This window comes from Acromyrmex echinatior, chromosome 4, assembly GCF_024713525.1.
Source record: "Acromyrmex echinatior isolate Ae372 chromosome 4, ASM2471352v2, whole genome shotgun sequence".
Lineage (NCBI taxonomy): Eukaryota > Metazoa > Arthropoda > Insecta > Hymenoptera > Formicidae > Acromyrmex > Acromyrmex echinatior.
This window is the reverse complement of record NC_141855.1, coordinates 831,086-856,183: the sequence shown is the minus strand read 5'-3', so window position 1 is coordinate 856,183 and position 25,098 is coordinate 831,086. Positions and strand designations below refer to the sequence as shown.

At 34.6% G+C, this 25,098-nt stretch overlaps 4 protein-coding genes across 6 annotated transcripts; 2 read left to right on the top strand and 2 right to left on the bottom strand.

Moving 5' to 3' along the window:
- The first annotated feature begins 442 nt into the window (after positions 1-442).
- On the top strand, positions 443-10,558 carry Sbf (SET domain binding factor). Of its 2 annotated transcripts, XM_087405110.1 has the most exons (13): positions 443-742; positions 906-1,082; positions 2,058-2,143; positions 2,210-2,497; positions 2,738-2,957; positions 3,072-3,313; positions 3,392-7,701; positions 7,778-7,925; positions 8,322-8,467; positions 8,541-8,767; positions 8,891-9,097; positions 9,204-9,286; positions 9,527-10,558. In XM_087405110.1, the coding sequence occupies exons 2-13, from the start codon at positions 983-985 to the stop codon at positions 9,617-9,619; spliced, it is 6,150 nt and encodes a 2,049-aa protein (XP_087261236.1). In that variant the 5' UTR covers positions 443-742; positions 906-982; the 3' UTR covers positions 9,620-10,558. The 2 variants fall into 2 exon arrangements, with proteins under 2 accessions (XP_087261236.1, XP_087261235.1); XM_087405109.1 differs by having other exon boundaries at positions 443-1,082.
- Positions 10,559-10,627: 69 nt separating this feature from the next.
- On the bottom strand, positions 10,628-13,500 carry LOC105147519 (zinc finger CCHC-type and RNA-binding motif-containing protein 1). The gene is made up of 4 exons (XM_011058588.2): positions 13,025-13,500; positions 12,831-12,942; positions 12,078-12,419; positions 10,628-10,883 (listed from the first exon to the last, which is right to left on the bottom strand). The coding sequence occupies exons 1-4, from the start codon at positions 13,135-13,137 to the stop codon at positions 10,764-10,766; spliced, it is 687 nt and encodes a 228-aa protein (XP_011056890.1). The 5' UTR covers positions 13,138-13,500; the 3' UTR covers positions 10,628-10,763.
- Positions 13,501-13,833: 333 nt separating this feature from the next.
- Positions 13,834-19,737, bottom strand: Cp190 (centrosome-associated zinc finger protein CP190). Of its 2 annotated transcripts, XM_011058589.2 has the most exons (6): positions 19,613-19,737; positions 19,335-19,410; positions 17,953-18,153; positions 17,700-17,839; positions 17,157-17,417; positions 13,834-17,077 (listed from the first exon to the last, which is right to left on the bottom strand). In XM_011058589.2, the coding sequence occupies exons 3-6, from the start codon at positions 18,118-18,120 to the stop codon at positions 15,046-15,048; spliced, it is 2,601 nt and encodes an 866-aa protein (XP_011056891.1). In that variant the 5' UTR covers positions 18,121-18,153; positions 19,335-19,410; positions 19,613-19,737; the 3' UTR covers positions 13,834-15,045. The 2 variants fall into 2 exon arrangements, with proteins under 2 accessions (XP_011056891.1, XP_087261237.1); XM_087405111.1 differs by lacking the exon at positions 19,335-19,410 and having other exon boundaries at positions 19,613-19,729.
- Positions 19,738-22,822: 3,085 nt separating this feature from the next.
- On the top strand, positions 22,823-24,277 carry ND-B16.6 (NADH dehydrogenase (ubiquinone) B16.6 subunit). Its single transcript, XM_011058590.2, has 3 exons — positions 22,823-23,166; positions 23,295-23,445; positions 23,905-24,277. Exons 1-3 carry the CDS (start codon positions 23,064-23,066, stop codon positions 24,110-24,112), a joined length of 462 nt encoding a protein of 153 aa, XP_011056892.1. The 5' UTR covers positions 22,823-23,063; the 3' UTR covers positions 24,113-24,277.
- The last annotated feature ends 821 nt before the right edge of the window (positions 24,278-25,098 follow it).

The window sequence follows — 25,098 nt, the reverse complement described above, 5'->3', positions numbered from 1 at the left end:
TTATAGCAAAAACAAAAAAAAATTTAAAAATTGTATAATTCATTCCTGATTTCTCGAAAAATGAATTTAAGGAATATTTTAGACAAGACAAAGAAAATACATGTACAGAAACAATAATTATTAATTTCAATCAAAGACGAAGATACAATAGCTTTTTCTGATAATCGCATCTAGATATCCGTACATCATGACCTTTTATTTCTGGACAAGTTCAATTTTTTAAATTAAAACTGCGTTAAAAAATTTTTTTTATCGAAACATTTTATATATTTTAAATATATATTTTTTTAATCTATATTAAATTAATATATACTCTATTTTTTAAATATTAATTCTTTTATATTATTAGTTTAATTTTAAGTGCTGCCGGCAGACGGCGAAAAAAAACATCACGCCGAAGTCCGAATGTCGGAGCGGTCGGAGCAGCGGCGACGCGATTTCTCATCTTCGGTTTTCGTAATCGTGGGATGTTTCGGCCCGTGCTAGGCGAGCTCAACAAACACCCAATGTGGCGTTTGAGTTTGGCAGGTTATGGATTGAGGTTTCGGGGTGTGGCATCGTTATTCGGCGGGTCCCTGGGACGTTGCGAAACAACGGCAGTAGCGGCGCGATTGGGCGCGATGTCGTGTTGTTGAGATACGCTCGAGGTGCGCGACGATCGCAAAGTGTCCGTGCACGCGAGATTTCTTCCGCTCGTGTATATCTTTTTTTTTTTCTCTTAACGCGGATGCTCGAGATCTCGGTACGTTACTACTGCAACTCCACGGTTTGACGTTTGTTGACGTTTTCGTGCGTTAACAGAGCGCAAGAGAGATCGTAACGAGGAACTAATCGCAAAAGCTATGTCCGGAATATCCTCACGTCGATCCCCGCGTTAATGCGCTCTTCTAACGTTTTTGACGCAGGATAAAACGAGTTGCTGAACCGCAACGACGAGGCAGGCCGTAGTCCATGAAATCACGTGTAACAAACACGACGTGGGATGTTGAGCGCAACCACCCCCACTCAGCCCCACGAATACACCGAGATGTCTCGGTTAGCCGACTACTTTGTCGTGGTCGGCTACGATCACGAGAAAGAAAGTAAGTCATTGTCGAGATGCACTTGACATTCGTCATTAGGTTCTACATTCAACATTTTTCTGTTCTTCAATATTTTCTAAAGTCTGATTTTGTTATATTTTTTCCATCAAAATTAATGATAATATCTAGACAGAGAATAGATCGAAGAAAGATTGATCACTTAAGAAAAGTTAAATAAAGTATTGAAAATAACAGATTTAGACTGCTTTCCTTTTAGGAGATATATGATTTTTTAGCAGGAGATACAAGGTGATACAGTGATCATTTCATCTTTGTTTAACGTTAATAAACAAGTAGTGTTATACTAGTATCATCCTTATCTCTTGCTGGAAAGCATCCACAAGTGCTTTCTATTAATCAAAACTTAGATAATTTTTATTTGTGATGTCATAACTTCAATTGAATACACATTCCTTTTGATTCTGACAAGTAAGGTTCAACTGAGATTTTATCTATAATCTGACCATGAGACCATGTGTTTTATTGAGTCTTAACTAATATTAAAAATGAGATTATAAATCTGTATTGTTATACAGTAACCTTGTCACCAAAGCAAATAATAATAATTATCTTTATCTATTATTATAATATATAAATTTAAAATCAGTATTGTGTGAAAATGTAAAACAACTATATAAATATGGTTCTATTCTTTGATATTTTTCAGAAAACAAATGATACAGTAATACAATAAGACATTTCATTTTTGTTTAACATTAACAAACAATAAGGATGTAATGATTCGATGTATTATACTGTGTCAACTATATCTCTTGCTGAAAAGCATTTCATAACATCCCATATAAGACAAAATAACACTTATATTGACTGTATCTCCTAAAAGGAAAGTAGCCATAGTTTAACTCTCTATATATACAGCAAATTCTTGGCTGATCTGTAATTATTGTTGCATTAGCTAGCATCAACAAATATATAATCCATGCATTTGTTTATATGCATGTGTTGTCATTATAGGAGGTGGTGTAAGTAGTGGAGTTATATTACAACGATTTCCAGAGAAAGATTGGCCAGATACACCTTTCATTGAAGGAATAGAATGGGTAAAACTATTTCTTTTTGAAGATTCGTTACATTATCATGTTATTTACTCATGTACTGTCTTATAGTTTTGTCAACCACAAGGATGGGCTTTATCAACGGAAAGGCAAGAGCCACGCTTTTTTGTTTCAATATTGACAGATATAGATGCAAATCGACATTATTGCGCTTGCATGTGCTTCAACGAAACCGTATCGATCGTGCCAAGTAAACCTGTGGACGAGGAAGAAGATCCCGTAGATGGAGATAGTCGCCCCTTGGTCAGGGCAATACCCGCCATTGCACATCATAGCATTATGTACGCACCTAAATGTCTGGTGCTGGTTTCCAGACTCGATTACATAGAAACATTTAGAGTATGTAAATATATTATACATTTTATAGTAGTTTTAGAGTATATTTGTACATTTTATGTAAGATCTGTTTCCTATAGCTGAACTAGTATACATTTTTAAAAACTTAAAGTAAAATAGGTATATGTTTAATATTTGGCGAAAACGAGAAAGTTTTAGTGCAGGAATAAAAAACAGACCCATAATTAATACCTCATCAGCTGTGCTTTTCATCACTTTAATAATGATTTCTTATTCTTGTAGAACTGTCTTGGCATTATATACACGGTGTACGTAGAAAATCTTGGTATACCATTAGAGACGTTAGTTGGAAACATATTAGGATGTATCCAAGTACCTCCTGCTGGTGGGCCACAGGTACGATTCAGCATTGGAGCAGGGGATCGGCAGGCGCTTCAACCACCAATTAGTCCTTCTCTTCCTATAACTCATACTAGTGTAAATTTATTATTTCAGCAATTAGGTAAGAATGTAACAAAGCACGCAATTTGCAATAATTAACTGTCGATATATATATATATATATATATATATATATATATATAATGTAATTATTTGATACATAATGTTATTTCTAGGTATTCGCAATGTGTTAGTATTATTTTGTGCAGTTATGACAGAGCATAAGATACTTTTCCATTCTGCCAGTTATTCTCGACTGACTGAAGGGTGTCGTGCCCTAACAGCGTTGATGTATCCGTTCAGATATTCACATGTTTACATTCCTCTTTTGCCAGCGGCTTTAGTTGAAATACTCAGCACTCCAACACCATTTATTATGGGTGTACACAGTTCGTTAAAACACGAAGTTGCTGAACTTGTAAGATTAATTTTTATGTATAATTTCGAAAAATCATTTTAATTCAAACGCTTATTATTACGATCTTTATGTTTACAGATGGATGTAATAGTCGCCGATCTGGACGGAGGTTCATTGACAGTTCCGGATGGTGTTTCGCTTGCTTTACTACCAGAACCATTGCTCTCGCAGACGCAAGATGCATTATCCCTAGTGTTGCAGCCAGAATTGGCATGCGCGGATTACGCATTTCCTCCACTTGCTACCAGGGCTCCACATTCTCCTATGCTCGATAAAGAACTCAGGGCAGTATTTATGAGAACCTTTGCTCAATTGTTGCAAGGATACCGTAGCTGTCTGACGTTGATACGAATACACCCGAAACCTGTTATCACTTTTCACAAAGCCGCGTTTCTAGGAGAGAGAGGTTTAACCGACTGCGACTTCACTACGAGAGTTCTGGATTGTATGTTTTTTACATCTTTTATCGCAGAAAGAGGTCCACCGTGGAGACCTTGCGATGTGTGGGATGAATTATACAGTAATTTGAGTGATCAGCTGAAGCAGGAAACGCAGGATCATCGAGTCATCTTGACACATATCCAAGAACTAGCTCAACAGTTATACTTGAACGAAAATCCGAATCCTCAACCGTACGTACAGAAAATCTTGAAGCCACCCGAAGGAGCGTTTGCGAGGATTCATCAGCCTCTCTTGCCACGTATCAATCCGGAGCAGGTTCAAGCGATCATCGATGAAGGTCTTGCGAAGAATAATCTTAAAGTCAGATTGTCATCCTTACGGCCGATTCAACCTCGCATCGTGCCTATAGGTCCACACATTTCATTTGTTCATGACACTAGACACCTAGTTAGCAATTCAGCTCGTAGATTAGAAGTATTACGCAATTGTATCAATTGTATATTCGAAAATAAGATTTCGGATGCTCGCAAAACGTTTCCAGCCGTCTTGCGAGCTTTAAAAAGTAAAGCTGCTCGATTGGCACTCTGCATGGAGTTGTCACAGCATGTGGTTGGAAATAAGGCTATGTTGGAGCATCAGCAATTCGATCTAGTAGTACGTCTGATGAATTGCGCGCTGCAAGACGATTCATCGATGGATGAGCACGGAGTTGCCGCTGCACTATTGCCGCTCGCCACCGCGTTTTGCAGGAAGTTATGCACCGGCGTAATTCAATTCGCATACACCTGCATCCAGGAGCATCCGGTATGGCAGAATCAACAGTTTTGGGAAGACGCTTTTTATTTAGACGTGCAGAAAGACATCAAACGTTTGTATCTGCCAGGTGATAATTCACCGCCTAGACTCATGAACGACGGTATTCTAAGTCCTATCAGTCCACGAGATGGTAAAGAGTTTCCATACCGCGACCGATATTCCATCTATCAAGCTCAGGAACCCTCGGCGTTAGAGATAGCTGCGGATCAGATGCGTATCTGGCAGTCCATCGATCTCGAGAAGCAGAAAGAACTCGTGAATAGTGAAGAGAGTACTATGTACAGCCAGGCTATTCATTATGCCAACAGAATGGTCTATTTACTAGTGCCGTTAGACATTGGTTCAAAAACGCATCGTCAGGATCATATTTACGACGAGGAACGCGCCAGTAATAGTATCACGAATAGCGTGGCGAGTGACAGCGGCGACGCCGAATCAGGATTCGAAGAGACTGATCCAGGTGAAACCGGCAGTGCCGTCATTCGGATGGTTTCGCGATTCGTCGATCGCGTGTGTACCGAGGGCGGCGTTAGTGCCGAGCACGTGCGTTGTCTACATCAAATGGTTCCAGGTGTTGTTCACATGCACATCGAGACGCTCGAGGCAGTCCACAGGGAAAGTAAGAGACTGCCACCGATACAAAAACCGAAGATCCTGACACCAAACATGTTGCCTGGTGAGGAAGTGATAATGGATGGCTTGCGGGTTTACCTGCTGCCGGACGGTAGGGAGGAGAGTTCCTCAGGATTACCCAAGATACCGCCTCTCTTGCCAGCCGAAGGTGCAATCTTCCTTACGAATTATAGAATAGTGTTCAAGGGTATACCTTGTGATCCGTTTGCCTGCGAACAATTAGTCGTCCGTGCTTTTCCTGTGACGTCTTTGACTAAAGAGAAGCGTGTCGCTGTGCAACATCTGGCGCACTTGGATCAATGTCTTCAAGAAGGCCTGCAATTACGTTCTTGTACGTTCCAGTTGATAAAATTGGCCTTTGACGAGGAGGTTACACCGGAGAATATCGACACTCTGAGGAAATTAGTTCACAAAGCTAGATATCCGCCACACATCTTCCATCATTTCGCGTTTAATGGTCAAGTCTTGGTTACACAAACAGCGCATCACAAGGGCAAGGAAAAAAATGCTACTCTAAAGGGGTTTGCGAAAAAAACGCTATTGAAAACTGCGCGAAAGGCAGGTTTTAAACCGAAACAATCGTCCAAGCGGCAAAAGTATGTTCTGCCGAATATGAATCTTATCAACAGCAACAACAAGTACATGACGTCGCCTGGACGAATGAGTTTACCGATGACCGACAGCAATGAGCTCAGTCACGATGACGATCTCAGTGTAGACGATTTCGAGATACCTGGCGTGGTGACACAACCACCGACTGACGCCAAGACCCTCGAACGTTTGTCTGAGCGTAGCTACGTCAGAGACTGGTACCGACTGGGTCTCTATTCAAACGGGCCACATAACAATCGTCGTAATGAACCCTTCCGATTGACTTCGGTGAATTGCGCCTACATGATTTGTCGAAGCTATCCTGCACTTCTGATTGTGCCAACTTCCGTGTCAGACGAAAGCATTCGGCGATTCTGCAGACTTCATCGTCACAGTAGAATGCCAGTCGTCACCTGGAGACATCCACGAACAAAAGCATTGCTAATTAGAGGCGCGGGTTATCATGGAAAAGGCGTAATGGGCATGCTGAAAGCCCATCCGACCTCCGGCAGTAATCTAAAGACTACATCCTCAGAGACCACTTCCTCTCTGGAACAGGAGAAATATATGATGGCCCTTGTTGCTGTGACACCGCTTTCCGTATTGCGGCAAGGTTCCGCTTGGGGAATGTCCGACAGCTCTCTAAGTATAGATTCTTTATTACTAGCAGCAGAAGATCGTAATGCCACGCCTGAACAATCGCGCCGCAATCCATTCAACAAGCCCCTAGGCACTCTCAGTTCGTCGGGCGGCAAAGGTCCCAAGAATTTCGGTCGATGGGGTTCTCTGAAGGACAAACGACACAATTCCCAAGCTTCCTTAACTTCAGTTCATCACCAGCGCGGAACTGTCAGACATTCAGCGGATTCTGACAGCGGTACGGAATGTGTCCATACATTTCAACGCGCCGCTCTCTACATTCTAGGTGAAAAGGCGCATATGAAAGGTGTGAAAGCAGAATCTACCCCCAAGACGGATTTCATTCCGGTAGAATATTATGATGTGAGGCATACGAAAGCTGCATTTAAGAAGCTGATGCGAGCGTGCGTGCCTAGTTCGCCTAATGTAGAACCAGATCAGAGTTTCTACAGACTCATCGAGAGTTCGGAGTGGTTGCAGCAATTGCAGAGCCTGATGCAACTAGCGGGAGCAGTCATAGACCTCATGGATATGCAGGGCTCGTCAGTAGCTGTTTGTCTGGAAGATGGTTGGGACACAACAACCACCGTTTGCTCCATAGCGCAGGTGTGTCTCGATCCACATTATCGAACAATCGACGGCTTTAGGACCTTAATCGAAAAGGAGTGGCTCGGATTCGGGCATAGATTCGGCCACAGGAGCAATCTTGCTGCGAATTCGCAAACGACAAACTTCACGCCTACGTTTCTACAGTTCCTGGATATAGTGCATCAGATACAGAAACAATTTCCTCTGGCCTTTGAATTCAACGAATACTATTTAAAGTTCTTAGCTTATCATTCGGTGTCCTGCCGCTTTCGTACATTTCTGTTGGATTGCGAATTTGACAGAGTAGAGTGCGGTATTACCGCCATCGAAGATAAAAGAGGTTCCTTAACGAGTCATCACAAGGGCGTGGACACCGGTAGCGATGACGACACGATTTATCCTGGCGGTAGACTAGCGGGAACAAACAAACAAACACTTGGCTGCAATCTCGGGCAGAGTATATTCGATTACATAGAGAAGCAACATGCGAGATGTCCGTTATTTTATAATTTTATGTACACACCGAACACGGAGAATCCTATTCTGCGACCAGTGTCCCATCTACCGAGTCTAGACATCTGGCAGTTTTACTTGGAAGAAGAACTGGCACATGGTCCGGCATACGATCTGGAAGTGCTGCAACAGGACTCCCAGCAGGAGGAAGAGGCCGAAGCTGCGGATGGCGTGGTTAAGAGCAATCGTAAAGTGGTCACTCAGGGGTAATTATTACTTCAAATGCCACATTTAACGCTCTCAAAGAAATTATCAAGTTATAAATCACAATCTTTTTCGTAGATACGACGGAGTCAGCACAATGGTGCCCGATCAGTTTTCGCATCTTTTAGAAGAAATTCACAAGTTGGAAACCGAATTGGGACATTTACCGCAAAAATGGAAAGTACTCTGGGATAAACTCGAATTACCCAACACCGATTCTCTTGCTGTAAGTCGCAACGGAATATTCGTACAAGAAATTCTTTATTCTTGCCAAGATAGTTTTGCGAGTATCATCGCAAGAAAATAAAATATATATGATTATATATACTATTGTATAATCTTTATTAGACTTTGTTGAAGCATTACGAATTAAATCATATGAGGATTCATTTATCAATTATCAATAAATCCTGTTAAATAATTGTTAAAAAGCAGATTGATAATGCATTTTACTATTAGATATTATTTTATATTACCTTTGCAATGAGAAAAAAGAATATATGAAATATTTATTGAATTTATAGTGATGTATTAATGATACCTCGAGACTTTGTGTTACAGTTTGAATATATTCGATATAACTTGTAAAGCCCCCATTCGTGATGATTTTCTTTGTTTCTAGCGGCACGCGTCATTCAGCACCGCACTTGTACGGTACCACGGTCGATTGATTCATAAACGTTCTACTTTAGAACTATTATTACGCGGCAAACTTGCCGGCGGAAGCACTACCGGAAACGAAGGCTCTGTGTATGCACATCCACATAGGTATCGTTAATGTCGATTTGCACAATTTGCTCAAATTGGTTAAACATATCGTTAATGTGAACGTTTGCCAAAGGTTCGAACGATTAGATTCTGCTACACCGACTCATTGCGATGCGTGTTCCGGCGTATTATGGGGTCCAGTGAAGGCTGGATTAAGATGCATCGATTGCGGTCACGTGTGTCATGACAAATGCGCGGATGCTGTGCCAAAGAATTGCACAAAATATAAGGCTGTGACGGATAATCTCCAAACTCACACACTTACGAGAAGCGGTGGCGATAACGGAAGTGTAAACTCTAGTATGAGCTGATTTCATTAATTTGAACGGATTAATTAAGCGTTTCTCACATATATCTTCATAGCAGCAACTTTATAATTTTCAAACTTTCGCTATTTTATATAATATAAGCTTTTCCTTGCAGGTGTAACAACTATACAAACTTCTTCCCAGCAATATTACGAACAATTTTCGAGTAATGTGGCGGAAAATAGAACGCACGAGGGCTATCTTTATAAACGGGGAGCTCTATTAAAGGGCTGGAAACAAAGATGGTTCGTACTAGATTCTATAAAGCATCAACTGAGATATTACGACGCAGTGGAAGACTCGCACTGTAAAGGATATATAGGTATGTAATTAAACTAAAAAATAAATAAATAAATAAAATACTACAAGAGAAAAGTTTGAAAGTAGGCAAGGTATGTGTTACAAAATCACATATTATTGGTATACAGATTTGGCTGAGGTGGTGTCTGTCACTCCAGCTGCGCCGATGCCCGGACCACCAAAGAAAACGGATGATAAATCCTTCTTTGATGTGAGCATATATTTTACTTTAATAGAAAAACATACACGATTTAAATACAATGTTTTATAAAAAATTGTATTAACTTTTCAACATTAATAATTTCAAGTAAATTGAGTTTAATTAAGACACAAATTTCCATGATCTTTAACTTTTTTCAATTTTGTAAATTAATTCATTTTTGTATGATACTATTGAAATATAATTTTTTTGTCATATATTACAAACATGATAGAATCATTTTCTTTACAGCTTCGTACAAACAGACGAACATACAACTTCTGTGCTGCTGATGCAACGACGGCGCAGGAATGGATCGAAAAAGTTCAAGCGTGTTTACAATAATGTGACACAGCGCTTGATTATAGTACTAATTTCAAATTCTGGATGTGACTGACATAGACAAGAAAACACAGATTTTAATTTTGTTACATAATCTTGTATAGTCTAATTGTATGCGTCATAGACTGCAGTAATCTTGCTTTAAGTATTTAAAATGCAAACTCGTTGGACTGAAAAATAGTATCATAAATTAAATGTGATACATTCATATCCTCAATATAGGATTAGTATGTGAATATACTGTACATTTTTATGATTATGTCGTTATATTAAATTTGTTTATTCATTCAGCTGGAAGATAAAAGATCGTTACATTATACGTCGCGCCTAAATTTTTTTTTATTTTGTTTAATATTTTCTAATATTAAATTATAATGGATTATGCAGAAACGAATATATCTCATATATAATAAATTGTGTATGTCCACTGAAATATATACAGCTTGTCTCAAGATAGTTTCTGTAAGTTCTTTAAACAAATTGAGATTAATTTTTCCTTAATAAAACGCTAATTATAAATTACTAAAAATAAACGATTATTAACCGCAAACCATATTTATTTTTTGACACAAATAAACATATACTAATCTTTAAATAAATCTTTTCACAGCAGAATTTAATTTTTGTTGCATTATCAAGATTACTAATATTTAAAATGTGAGAGCAGCAAAATAATACAGTTTAATTTTTACTAAAACTAATATTTTTTAAATTAAAAGATTTTTTTTCTCCTTTTTACAAAACAGATGAAAATTTGATTAACTTGGGACATTCTGTATGTGTATGTATACATACATAAACATACTTACACATATACATGTATATATGTGTATGTATAATTGTATCAAATGCTATTGTAATTAATATTATTACTTGATAGTTGCGATTTATCTTATTTGTTAAAAGTGTTAAGTTCAAAGCTTATATGAAAAAAAAACAAAATTTCTCTAAATATGTTAAAAATATTTGATTAATATTCCTGCCATGCTAACAGTAAAATTAAATTAAGAATACATTTGGAGTATTTTTTATTATAGCTTGAAAGTACTTTGTACTTGGGAAACAAAAGCGATACTATTTATATTTATATACATTTATCAATATATAATACCTTCGAGATTTAATATTATTTCATATAATATACGTATTATTCGCTAAAATCCTCTTCATCACTGAAATAATTATTCTTTTTATAACGTTTTTTTGGTACAGTCTCTTTTCTATCGTATCCATCTGTTTTTCTGCGTTCCATTTCTGTCCGTCTTTGCTGAAATATAAAATAAAAAATTTGAGTAAGAGTTAGAATTTTTAACGTATAAAAAGAAGAGCATAAAAAACCACCACACAAGTTATAATTTGTGCCATATAGTTTATACCATATTTAAGCAAAGTATCTGAAAAATTCAAAAAACTTTCACATATTCATGGCTTTAATATAGCTTATAAACCTATGAATAAAATGAATACATTTAAATAAAAACTGGAAAAGATCCTTTGCTTAAGGATGACCATCGTGGAGTAGTCTACAAAATTAATTGTTTAAATTGTGTCTTCTTATGTTGGCCAAACAAAAAAGAAATTAAAAACTCGTATAAAAGAACGTAAGGCTGACATAAGAAAATCCATTTCCGAGATGTCAGTGGTTTCACGTCACCAGTTGAATGAGATGCATGAATTGGATTGGGATAACCTAAGAATTTTAGACATAGAACAATCATTAATGAAAAGAAGAATTTCTGAAATGATATACATAAAAGGTCAAATAAGTGGTATCAATAAGCAAAGTGACACTGAAGGTTTGCCTGATGTTTATCTGTCTCTTCTTAAGAAAGATCTCTCTCACACTTAATAAATAATTCTAGAACTTTTTAAACTTTTGACTCATATATATAAATAGTGGTAAAATATATGATATGACAAATAATAACACACAATGTCACGACGAATTTCCATCTGTGCAAAAGATGTACTTGAGATTCATCATTATATTTTTTTGCTGTAAAACAGGTAATGATTCTATTCTTATTACACATTTCGATTAGAAAATATTAATGATACGCAAATTTGTTAAATTAGAATCTGGAAATTCTTTCCGTGATATGATAATTGGCGGTGTAACATTATTGTACGAGACATCTTCACATATGATCTTCACATATATTCACGGTTGAATTTAATGTCAGCTATATGTAACTCTGCGTTTTAAGAATATTGTGAATTTACTGAGGATGGCCAGATTGTGGCCGAAGCGTCTAATGTTTTAATTAATGTAATGATAATTAAATATCACAAACTATAACTTGTGCGGTGGTTTTTTATGCTCTTCTTTTTATACGTTTTGAATTATAACCACGTTCGTTTTTATGATGTATTATAATTTTTAATCTACAAAAATTTAATTTGTTCATTCTTCTCTTTTCAAATTTTAATTAAAAATTTAATTAAAAAATCATGATTATACCTCAAGTGCAATAACGGCACTTAGCGTTTCTGGTTCTTCTTCTGTAATATCATTAACATCGTCGAAATCATGTTTTTTTGTTGCTTCATCACTACCACTGTCACTATCAAAATAATTTTTATTACAAATTTTTTGGTATCCTAATTTTCTCTTTCGCATCCTAATTTTCTTTCTTGGTTCTACCCTAGGACCAAGTGTGTTGTTGTTGCAGCGATATGACAAATGTCCTTCCTGTCCACATTCATAGCACCGCGATTTGTCAGGATAATCCCTACGACGTAGGAATTCAGTGCTGCGACCATTGTCAATTGCTATTGAACTTTTTACAGTGCGACCATATACCTAACAATCAAAAAAAAAGGAAGAGGACGTTAATAATACATAAAAAATATGTATTAATTTTATTAAAAATTATGGTCTCATCATGTCTTCTCTTTCTGAAATTAAGAAAAGGCACAGATGAATGAACTTCAATTCCTCACTAGAACAATTCTATGTAAATTAAATGTTTCACATTGAAATTTTTTAACTTTCTATTTTAGGTTTATTTAAATAGAAAATAGAAAAATTATTTAATTTATTATAAAGTTGATTATATAATACATTTCTTTACAATGAGTTATGAAAATAGATTACCACAGAAAAAATGCATGAGCGATCAAATTATGAACTATGCAAAGTGATATGATAGTTTAAACATCATCGATGTGAAGTCAACCGATCAGAAAAATAAATTAATTAAAATTTATCTACCTTTGTGTTATTGAGACGTTTCGCACAAGATACGGCTTCGTCTATCCTAAGAAATTGGACAAAGGCAACGCCGCGACTACGACGCGTTACTTTATCTTTCATTATCGTTACTCTGTGAATAAACGACGTAATATTAATATGGTATATGTGTAGATTTGACGCGATAAATTTAAATAAAAATAATTATATCTTACTTAACAATTTTGCCGTAACTTTCCAGCAGCTGATGTATATCATTGTTGGTGAATGAATACGGCAGATTTGACACATAAACTGTCGATTTGCTCGGGGCGATACGACCATTCATATTTTCGCAAATTTATTTTACTTTATAAAGATTATGACAAAGCCACCACATTTGATTACGAATTTATTGACTCTTTTACGAATATTAAACTTTCAAATATTTCTTCGAGAAGTATTCCACGGATGTCTATATTAAAAAATAACTAGAAGCTTCGAATTCAGGTTAGGATGAGATAAAAGGTCTGCTTTTACAGCCTGAATTAGCGTTCCGACGACTGCGTTGCAAACTTACAATGGAACGCAACCGCAGCTCTTAGTATACACCGTATACATGTACTTAAAGCGAAATAAGTATATTTGAAATTTTACGAAAAAAATTTTAGTTCAGCAATAAAAAATAAACATTTCGTTTCACGTATGATACACATAATACATAACTTATGTTTGTAAACGATGCATCATGCGTATATATTATGCACGAAACAAAATGTACTAAAAAATGTTGCGAACGTGGAAAAAAAACGTCTATTTCGTACTTGCGATATGAATATTTAAGTATAATATATATTGCATTTATTTATTTATACTTTTCCATATAATTGTGCACAATCCAAAACACAAAACATTATGTGCTTATAATCTAAGAATTTTATTTTCATTATAGCTTTCGCCTCTTAATTGTAAAAATTACTATTTATTATCGATTGCAGTATAAAAGATTACAGGCGGTATTTGGAAGGAACATTCGTTCTCAAGATTTCTTTTAAACGTGATATATATTTTCATTCTGCAGAATAGTATTTAAAAAAACTACGTGATTGGTCACCAATATATATCTTTAACATATCTAATGCGCGTATTCTCATGAAATAAATTTATAAATTAAGACCATTTCGATCAACTCCGATTAACTTAATTAATTATTGTATTAGTACGAAAAAAATTATTAAATTAATTAATGGAACTATATCTTTTTAAGCCTATTCTATATGTGCTTTTTGTTTACTGTTTCTTATTTTTTATCTTTTGTTTTTTTCTCCTTTGTAACTGTTTCATCAATAATTGTATTTTTTGCTATTTCTTATTTCTTTCGAAGTTCGTTAACTTTTATCTCGAGCGATATAAAACAAAAAACTGGATAAGGAACAAAAAAACAAGATGTAAAAGATAACAAAAGGCAAGAAACAGGAATCAAAAAGCACATTGTAGAACAGGCTTTAATATACCGAAAAAACATTAAGAATGCTAAACTGTATATTAGAGATATGATTTTGTCAATCGAGTTAATTGTCGATTAAAATTAATCGCGGACTTGATCGAAATGGCTCCTAATTTAGATTATATTAATAAGCTACATATACATATATGAACATATTTATATTTGAAAAAAAATCGCAAGTTTAAAGGTTACAGATTCTTATCTCAGGCTCTTAGAAGTGCTATCGCTGTATAATAATCTCATAATCGAGATCTTACACTTTTTCGCGTTTTAAAATATATATATTTCAATATATATTAAAACAAAATAATCTAATCTGTGTCGATGCAACGATAGAATTCATGTATTACAAGCTCATACAATAATCTTCAATAATACCACTCCTGCCGGTAATTTTAAATGTAATTTGATTAATTTTGTGGGCTTACTGCTAAATATATGTGTGGTAAAATCGGTATGGCTGTATTGCGCCTATTGTATAACTGTTCATTATCAACAAACATTACATAGATAAATGATGCCTTTCAGCAAGAGATACTCTGTAAGCAGTTTCAGTTTTATTTAACGACAAACGACAAGGATATAATCATCATTCACTGTTACATTGTCATCCGTGTCTCTGCTGAAAAGCATCTAAAGTAAAATATAAAATGAAAATCTCCATTAAAGCGTCGCTTTAAAATTAAACAATTATGATTAAAGTTAATAACATATTACACAAGCAAATAAAAAAATTCAATATTACAGTATTCATGATTCTGTTAATCCCGCGCTGTCTTCATCCCATTCATTAGTAAAACTTTGTATTTTCTTATGTTGTTTATCAGTAGTTTCTTCCATATCTTCCTCGCCCTCGACATGTTCCTCCTCAATGATCATAACAGATTCTTGTTGCTCATCCATACTATTGCTCTGTTCGCTGCATTGTTCCTCATCGTACTCTACTATCTCTGTCTGTTCCTCAACATATTGTATTACTTCTTCCACTTGATTATCAGCACAATCCTCTAACATGTGTTGAGGCATCTCTTCTTCTTCCTGTACCTCCTCTTCCTCCATAACTACCTCTTCGACTTCCTCGACAACCTCCTCTACTATTTCTTCTGTCTCCTGTGTAACTTCGGCGGCCTGATAACTCTCGTAGGATCGAGAATCAGCCTCATCAGCACCATGAATGTACACAATCATACCATCATCTGTGCCTTGCATTACTATCTGCTCATTATCGGCAATATCCAACTGTTGCGGTTGCTGATGATGATTGTTTTCATCATGCTGATAGTTTTCGTCATTATTAACTAACATAATCATGTGCTGGCCATCTATTTCATGCGTACTGTAACTGATGTTATGTTCCATATCATCCAACACATCTGGTACAATGTACTGATTACCATTAGTTTTTACAATCTCTATGGTTTCTTCTTCTTCCTGCGTTTCCGCAGCAGTCTCCGTCTCCGTATCTCCGACACCAAGAGAAGCGGCTATACCACTGGCGACGTGGCTGAGAGCTTCCGCTTCAGATGATGGTTCTAATGGAGGTGCGGATGGAGGAGACTCGATGGCGTCCCTCTGTAATTCTTTATGCGCGCAATCCAGATGTACTTGCAAATTTGTCAAACGCACAAACACTTTGACACAGTATGGACAACGATGACCCTTCTCTTTACCATCTGTTATGCCTCCATGTCCACTGTTCAATTCGTGAGTAGTAAGTTCAGTAATATTCTTGAATGACTGATTGCATTGACTGCATTGAATATCCTCTGAAGGTAAAGCGTGATGTCGGGTCGCAGCAGGCCGATGATTATGATTTATCTGATGGCGCACCAGCAGAGTCTCTGACAAGGCAATGTATGAACAGGCATGACATTTCGGAAAACTCATGCTCTTCGGCGGTGGCACGTTGTGCTTGGTATAAAGATGATACATCAGAATGTTGCGCTTTGTTGCCTTATAACCGCAATGCTCGCAAACCCTCGGATCAAATTTCTCCTCGTGCACATCCTGCATGTGTCTTCTGTACATATAATAATTCGTATATTCCTCATCCAAATCGCATTTGTTACATTTCCAGGGACCTGTCTCGGCATCGATACTGCCGTTACACTTGGAATCATTATTTTCATCATTATTGGTGGCCAAGAGATGATCGGATTTTAAAACCACGTAAGATATTTTTGTTTTGCACGCAGTATTACTTTCAGAGGATTTTGTTTCTTTCTGCATGATTTTCAAGCGAATATTTTTATTGTTCTTTACTAAATGGGGATATTTTTTTAATACTTCTCTGATAATCTTTGCGTGATTATTGATAGAATCATCGGTATTCGGATGATTCGATTTAGGCTTTTCTACATTTTCCTTTTCTTCCAAATCAAAACGTACTCGTTTAGATGAGCCTTCTTCAGATTTCTCATAATTCTTCGATATATTCCAATCATCATCTGAATTTGTGTCTCTTAAGTTCTTTTCGCTTCCTTGATTATCTTCGTCCTCATCTTCAGTTGAATCGTTTTTACTATCTCTGTCAGGCGAACCTTTAAGAGAGTTGTCTTTTTTATATGCATCGCAAGCTTGAACAATAGGTTTTGTATTATATGTAATATCATCGAATGAAGAAAATACTCCCAAAGCAATATCATCTGCTTCTGGAAGATCAAATCTGGATGGGCCAGGAGTCGCCTCTTTATGTGTTGAAGATGTACTGTGGAATGTTCGTACTTCATAATTCGCTGGTGTAGGTGGAGATTCATCCAGTTTTCTTTTCCATATGGGAAGCCTTTAAAAATAAAGATTATTGATACATTTTATTATCACAAAATTAAGTATGTTTGCAACATTACTTATGGAATACATACTTTCTACCTGGCAATGTTTGCCCAGATATGTTTGATGCCGAACTGGTGGAGCTGGTAATTGTTTTTGCAATTGGAGTTGAAGGTTTTGTGACGGCTATAACTGGACGCGAAGATGTTTTTGCCACATCATCTTGCATTTTGCTTGTGTTAAATTGAGCGTCGAGCAACTTTGTTAGGACTGTCATATTCATCTTTTGCGCTGTACGATACAAAGCATGTTGCTCTGATGTCCAATATTCCAATTGTCCAGTATACATAAAACTATATATGAATATGTAATTAATTAATTCAATAAATGAAAAAAATGTTGTGGTGAATATTAAAACATAAATAAGGATATCTATGTGTGAAAGTAATTAATTTGTAGGCAATGGATTTGGAGTTTGAACTTGACTCTTGTTTCATGTATACCTCGATTTTATGAGAAATTGATTGGAATATTAAAGATTGTAAGTGAAAGGGGACGAAGTGAATTGTGATCTAGGAATTTTAATTTCAGAAATCGATATTTAATATATCAAAGCAATAAATATTAAAACATACCTTATAATAGATTTAACACACTCATAAGGCATATCTGAAGGCATAATAATTACACCATTAAAATTTTCATCTTGTTCTTTCTGCTGTTCTTCAAGTTGCATAAAATAGTCTGTACATGTTGTTACTACAAGTCGATGGGCCTGAAGAAATTTGTATTAATAATACTATTGATAATATTTTAAAAAATATATGTTCCAAATTATTTTTTTATATCATTATTTTATATCAATAAAAATATAAACGTTATTTATACCTGTACAGTAATATTACTTGTAGGAAATTTAATTTTAAGATCAAGAAATTGTTCCTCCAAGTAAAGAGTCTGAAGTCGTTGAAGAAAAAATGATCCCCAATTATCCACCTTTACTTGTTTTAAGCCTCGTGCAGGCAGTGGCTTCTCTTGAATTACTCCTGGCTCCATTTTTTAAAGTATATTTGATAAAAGTATAAATACCTAATTGAAAAATAATATAAATTATATTACAAGAAGTTAAATGTATTTAAAATGCTCAATGAACCATTCTACTTTCTTTTCCAGAAGATAAAACATCACTAAATTAAAAAAAATAGATTTTAATAAAAAATATTTAATTTTAAAGATTAATCAAAATTATTCGATCTTTAATGTACACACTGTTACTCATATAAATATAATCTCTAAAATAAAGTTTTGTTTATTACTCTTTTTATTTTATAATTTTTTTTTATATATTAGGTGTTGGAATTAATTCGTAGCGTTTTTTAATGAAAGAATGATATTTATTTCACATGAGCATTAAAAAATACATTAATGAAAGTACTTCCCATCACTTGTAAAACGCTACGAATTAATTCCAACACCTAATATATTTTATATAACCTTATATAAATACACAACGTATCGCTCATTTACCATACAGCAATACAATTTAAAAAAAAACAGAGTTTCAGAAAATAAGTTTAATATTTTAAATCATAAAAATTTTATAATTTTAATTTTGAAATTTTTATGTCACGATTAATCGTAGAGAAATAAAAGCGTGTACTTATAAAATGTTTTTCTATTTTTTCTTAATATTCTCATTCCTTTTTTTTGCAATTAACTAAAATAATGACAATCTTTGAATTCTGTTATTGTTGTACCAAATGAATGATATGTATTTCCTATAAAATACATATTAAAAGTAACATTATTGAGTTAAGATATCAAGATAAAACAAAGTTACATTATACAGGTACCTATGAAACTGTAATTATATAACTAAAAATAATCCTAATCTACTATTGTGTAAACAATATTACATAGCAATAAAAAAAAAAAATAAAATGATCTTAGGTACTTTCATAAATAAGAACTGTTACTAAAATTTTCATAAAGCATTTTCTATCTGCTATTAATTTCTCCAATTCCCGGAATGTCTATTTTTTTATTCAAACATAATGTTATAATCTATCAATCTCACATAAATCACGAAAAAGTCTTAAGCTTCATTAATGCAATGTGTTCGGCGAGACCAATCCTTTCCCCGAAAGTAGCAAGAGCCACATACATACGACTCGTAACGTATTTCACACTCGAAACAGTGCTTCGCACATCGCGCTTCTTATCGAAGGAATCGTAGAAAGTAAACTATGTATCTTGAGCGTGTCTTTTACCTTCGAAAAATGCAAATTCGAGTCACTTCTCATGAGCGGGAAGATGAGAGCAGGCGGACAAGTTAATGAGAGTGTGCTAGAAACGGAAGAAATTATAAATTTCGGGGACAACGGCGATGACATTATACGCGAGCCACATCTTCTAGTGGCCCAAAGTGACCAGGAGCGACAGATGCTGGCTGCGTACGCGTCCTCCGATCGCGACGAGGATACCTCGGCCAACCCGGTCCGCGTATCCGTGCGCGTCGAAAACGCTATTGCACTTATAATTCACATACCCTATTCTGCAGGATCTCAATATTTTCCATTCAGCACCATCTCTTACGAATCGTCTCAGTATGCAATCAACCGCAAGCATCCCACTATGTATCGTGACACACAGATGGAGCTATTCGCATTCGATCGGGAAAAGTCACTAGATTTCTAAAATATTGTACTGTACCGCAATTGATTTCAGACATGTCGCGTTAAAGTGGCTGAAGTGCATATAGTATACGATTTCAAACATTGTGATTGGTAATTTATCTTTTAAACTGTACTTACTTGTACTCTCTTCGTGCACTTTCACATATATTAAATTTCTACACAAATAAATCTGTATTAAACTAAATAATACATAAATTAAGCATTTTATATATATTTTTGATCATAAATAAATGAATTAAAAAACATTTATTTACGTACATGACAGCTTTTATCTATTTTTCAAAATAAGTACATAAATACAAATGCATAAATTTGAAATGGCCGCATTTCGTGTCAAAATGGATGATGCGAGTTTGCGGTACTTTAGAAATCTAGTGAGTTTATCGATCAGGGGATAGCTCAGTGATGGAAAAACCGCTTCGAGACAACGGATGCGCGATTATATTGTATATGTACGTCGAGTCGTCGACGTCACATCCAGTATAGCGTTCAGCGTTTTTCCATGTCCACTCATCTCATAATCTCATAATTTTATTCATATATATCTTAATAAATTTATAATAATTATTATTATACATAATACTTGAATTAAAAGAAAAAGTACTAAAGAAAAGATCAAATTCAAAATTTATTTGCGTTGCATTTTTGCACTCAGATTCTTCGCTTTTTTCTCATTGAGTGTAGTTGGTACAACAAACTGCATTTGATTGCTATATTTCGTTAGATCTATAAATATAGACCAAACAGGTACAAAAAGTTCATTGAACACTCAATGGATGATTATTGTAATACCGAATACCTATTATATCGAGTAAAATTTTCCTTGAAGAGAATGTAGGAATGTAACTTAAATAATATATAAAGGTAAAAGACGTTTAAAAACCTTCAAAAGTGAAAAAATATCTTTATGTTATTATTACTCCCTTTCACTTTTACTGTTGAGCCATTTTTCGGTAAATAAAATTCAAAATAATATCTGTTTTTACATTTCAGTTGAAAAAAAGAATGAAAATTTCTAGATCGTTTTTTGTTGCACTTTTTATCTCGATTTGTTTACCATTCGCCGTTTCTTTCTCAATAAGAATAGACATCTTTGTAATTGTTTAAAAGTATTACGTATTAAATTTTAGGGGTCCGCACAATAAAAGAAACAAGGAACAGAGAAGAATTCAACCTATCAGAAACTGTGTATTCCATAATGATGATTTCTGATAGGTTGAAATTCTTATTTTCTGTTCTCCATTTCCTATTCTTTTTATTGTGCGGAGCTCCTTAAACTGAAATCAGACTACGCATTGAAGAATGAGATTGAAGATTGAAAGATTAAAGTTTGACCAATCAGAACAAAAAAAGCCAAAATTTCTTTGTCTTCATTGGTGAAATTTCAATCTTTAATCTTTAATCTCAATCTTCAATGCATAATCTGATTCCGATCTTATGGCTCCTGCACACAGAACGCAGCAACCTTCGCCGCGTGACGAAGTTGGCGCGATAGCCAATCAACGTCTCGCTTGCTCGGAAGTAATAGATATATAATTTCCACCGTTCGACAAAAGTTGAACTTAATCCAACTTTTGCCACGCGGCAAAGTAATATTACATTATTTCTAGAAGTTTTGCATGGTGAGACTTAAAGGAGTTGATTATGTATCTCGAAATGAGATGAAAATTACAAAAATGAGCAAAATTTATTAGGAAATTCACAATTCAATTAGTCAACACTTAAGAGCGTTTATCGCGACAACCAATTAGAAGCATAAATAATATCATTAATGCTTCTAAGGCTTATTCTAGGATAGAGTCGTAAGAGGTAAGCTGTAAGAAATTAATCAATCATAATCGATCGTTCTTCTCACTTAACTGTGACTGGCCAATTTCTTACGGCTTACGACCTTATTGTAGAACAAGCATAATTGATTGTCGCGATAAATGTTTCAACTAGCAACAGATGTTTGCAACGCATTGTAAAATGCCCTTTAGTGAATTTGCTCATTTTTATAATTTTCATCTCATTTTAAAATACTCAATCGACTCTTAGAACAAAGAATTATTGGTTAGCGACAATTTCTGCTGCGCAATAAGTGTTGCAGCGTTCTGTGTGCAGAAGCCATTCAACTTTTGTCGCGTGGTATAAGGTCGGGTTCACACCTTGACGGAAAAGTGGAAAACGGAAAAGCGTAAGCCAATCGGAACTCGCAGTAGTAGTAGGGGATACATTTCGCTTGTCTGCTTGTTTTTCCGCGAGTTCTGATTAGCTTCCGCTTTTCCACTTTCTGTTTTTCCGTCAAGGTATGAACTCGGCTTAAGTTATATATCTATTACTTACCGAACAAGCAATACGTTGATTGGCTATACGTTGATCACGCCAACTTCTGCCGCGCGGCAAGTATTATCGCGTTGTGTGCGGGAGCCATTATATAGTGTCGCTTGTTGAGAAACTCCCATGAAAAATATATACAATAGAAACAGGGAATAATAACTAATTTTTTCATCTCTCTTGGGCTATGTTCCAAAACTTCCTCTCCGAGAAAGATTTTACTCTATATAGTATACGTTACATGTACTATATTTTTCCAGTAAAGTTTTCCTCAGAGAGGAAATTTTGAAACGTAGCTTCGTCGCGATAACCTTATCCATGGCCTAGTTTCCACCGAGGATGTAATCCGGATCAGAATGTAAGAACCAACCAACTACAATCGAGTATTCCCCTATTGTTCGACTGTAACAGTAGTTGGTCGAATTAAACCCTCGGTGGAAACTAGGGTCGGTATTCATAATCAGATCTTATATTCAAGTCTTAAATACGATCTTAAGAAGTCACAAACCAATCAGAAGGCTGCATTAGCGTCTTAAGACATTACTTAAGACGGTTTTGAAATCTCGACTATCAATACCGATCCTAGAATAAACGAGATATCTGGATTACCTCTAGAGGAAAGAAAAAAATTGGCCAGAGATTTCAATCTATCAGAAACCGGTTACATCGGAATATATAGTTTTTGATAGGTTGAAATCTTAATATTTAGTCCTATTCCTAATATTTCCCTCGTTGTACGCAGAGCCTTACATTTGTTACAGGACTGCTATTCGGTTAATTCGGTAGTCGGTACTCAGTAATTTGCGATAGTCAATTAGTTGGTAGTATTGATTGTCGATCTGCTCGGTATTGGCAGGTGTTGGCAGATAATATGTTGTAATCAGCATAATAAAGCAGATTATAGATGAACAAATGTTTTTGAAGCTCTTGGCACACATTGAATGATATTCTAGTTCAAACATCGTCGCTGAGAAGAAAACGAACAAGATGAATGCAACAGTAGACGGTAAAAGAGTACAGGATCTTCCACCGAAAGGAGGCTATGGTCCCATACAAACGGAAAGAATAAAATTACGCAGCATTATCGGCGGTAAAGATATTTCTGTAACTAATTTTATTAGTTGATTGAAAATTTTATTGGCTAGTTAATACAAAGATTGCCTTATTGGCAGGTTATGTAATATGTAATGAAATGTATAATGTAATGAAATTTTATAGCTAGAAGCACAATTGCGTTTTTCCTAGCCACTACGTTCGGCGGAATGTATGCCTACTATCTAACTTTCAAACAGATTAGACGTCAAGAGATTGAGATGAGAAGTGCACGTTTGGCTTTATTTGCAGCATTGGTGGCAGAACGAGATAGAGCGTAAGGATGTATATTTTTCATTTAAAATATAGTATTCGCTATATTTATATAAGCTAGTGCAATTGGAGCCTTAATTAATTGTGAATTCGATCATTTGCCAGATTAGTACATATTAAAAGCTACTAAAATTAGCAACATGAAATGTAAAGATATGTCAATCTATTAAACGATTAATTACTTAATAATGATATTATCATGTTATTTAATTGAATATATATATATATATATATATAAAATTTCATTGTCAAAGTTAAGTAAATGTTACTGCATTTAGATATTTTATGTAAGACAACCTTTAATGTAATACTAATCCAGTATACTTGAATGATCATTCACCACAATTATGAATTTGATTACTGAATTAGTATGTATTTGAAAAGCTGCTTTATTTAAAATATCTAAATGTATATCATAATGTAATAGAGTCAGTTATAATCATTTTCCTTTTTTTTCATGCAGTGTCTTGAAACAAATGAGACGTAATCGCGACATCGAAACAGAATTGATGAAAAATGTTGAAGGATGGGAAGTGGGAACATACTATGGAGAACCGATATTCTTTTTGGATGATCCAAACCAGTATAGAGATCCAATTCTCCTTGAACATTTTGCGCATTCTGATCCAAAAACGTATTGCGAACGAGTTGAGCGTCATTTGTGGCTGTAAAATATTGTTAGTTGGGCATTCAGATTCTGATCAATTGTGGATCTGATAATGTGACAAAATTGGAAAGTAGTGTGTTAATAATAAGTGTAATTATTGCGAGTCATAATTATGAATAATATTTTGAAATAGGTTACAATAAAGTCGTAATGTTTCTGTTTGACAGTATTCTTTCCCTCATTTTCACATTTTATTATGATAGACTTCACTTATTAAAAACAAAATAATATGTTTAATGATAATAATCTGGTATTTGAATCTATTTTTTTTTAAATATATAATAAACGCCAAATAGAACATTTTACTATATAAAATAACAAACGCCTACTTCACATATTTTTATTTTTAAAAGCAAGTTTTTTATTTATAAGAATATGTTTGTCTTTATCAAAAAAATATAAAGTTTAAGTTTCTGTTGAGCTTTCTGAAAATTGATTAAATCATTACTTGTTATTATTTGGTGAAGTTCATACTTCATTAACTTTATAGTAGAATATATTTTTTATTCTTGTCAAGATACCGTTTTACTATTAATAAATATATTTTATTATATAGATAAATTTATATATTATAATTATTTCACAATTTGTGTTTTATTTTATTTACTTCATTTTATGACTAGAATTTTTTTTTATATATAAAATAATAAATAATTAATTTCAATTAATAACTTATTTAAATAATTTCTAATATAAATTTATAATTTTATTACTTTACTTATATTTACATTATGTTTTAATTTAATATTGAATAACTGATTACATTTTAACTTTCATCGTTAATTAAATCTCTTACATAATTAGACACTTAATATATAAATCTAAAAGACGTAAAACAGTCTTCCAATTTATGACTCGATGGAAACGTAACCTAATAAACAACACGGCAAGGCGCGATAATAAAATAAACACTCCAATTCACGCTAAATCAATTGAGGGGCATTCGAATTCCTTTCTCTTTCTCTTTCTCTTTCTCTCTCTCTCTCTCTC

Excerpts from the sequence above, each read along its gene's own strand:
- Sbf (XM_087405110.1), top strand. The coding sequence starts at position 983 with ATGTTGAGCGCAACCACCCCCACTCAGCCCCACGAATACACCGAGATG. Across the intron at positions 8,768-8,890 it reads TAACGGAAGTGTAAACTCTA|GTGTAACAACTATACAAACT; the intron begins GTATGAGCTGAT and ends TTTTCCTTGCAG. Across the intron at positions 9,287-9,526 it reads ATGATAAATCCTTCTTTGAT|CTTCGTACAAACAGACGAAC; the intron begins GTGAGCATATAT and ends TTTTCTTTACAG.
- LOC105147519 (XM_011058588.2), bottom strand. The coding sequence starts at position 13,137 with ATGAATGGTCGTATCGCCCCGAGCAAATCGACAGTTTATGTGTCAAAT. Across the intron at positions 12,420-12,830 it reads AACGTCTCAATAACACAAAG|GTATATGGTCGCACTGTAAA; the intron begins GTAGATAAATTT and ends TTTGATTGTTAG. Across the intron at positions 10,884-12,077 it reads GTGCCGTTATTGCACTTGAG|CAAAGACGGACAGAAATGGA; the intron begins GTATAATCATGA and ends TTTATATTTCAG.
- Cp190 (XM_011058589.2), bottom strand. The coding sequence starts at position 18,120 with ATGGAGCCAGGAGTAATTCAAGAGAAGCCACTGCCTGCACGAGGCTTA. Across the intron at positions 17,840-17,952 it reads CAAGTAATATTACTGTACAG|GCCCATCGACTTGTAGTAAC; the intron begins GTATAAATAACG and ends AAATTTCTTCAG. Across the intron at positions 17,078-17,156 it reads CAAACATTGCCAGGTAGAAA|GCTTCCCATATGGAAAAGAA; the intron begins GTATGTATTCCA and ends TTATTTTTAAAG.
- ND-B16.6 (XM_011058590.2), top strand. The coding sequence starts at position 23,064 with ATGAATGCAACAGTAGACGGTAAAAGAGTACAGGATCTTCCACCGAAA. Across the intron at positions 23,167-23,294 it reads ATTACGCAGCATTATCGGCG|CTAGAAGCACAATTGCGTTT; the intron begins GTAAAGATATTT and ends GAAATTTTATAG. Across the intron at positions 23,446-23,904 it reads GTGGCAGAACGAGATAGAGC|TGTCTTGAAACAAATGAGAC; the intron begins GTAAGGATGTAT and ends TTTTTCATGCAG.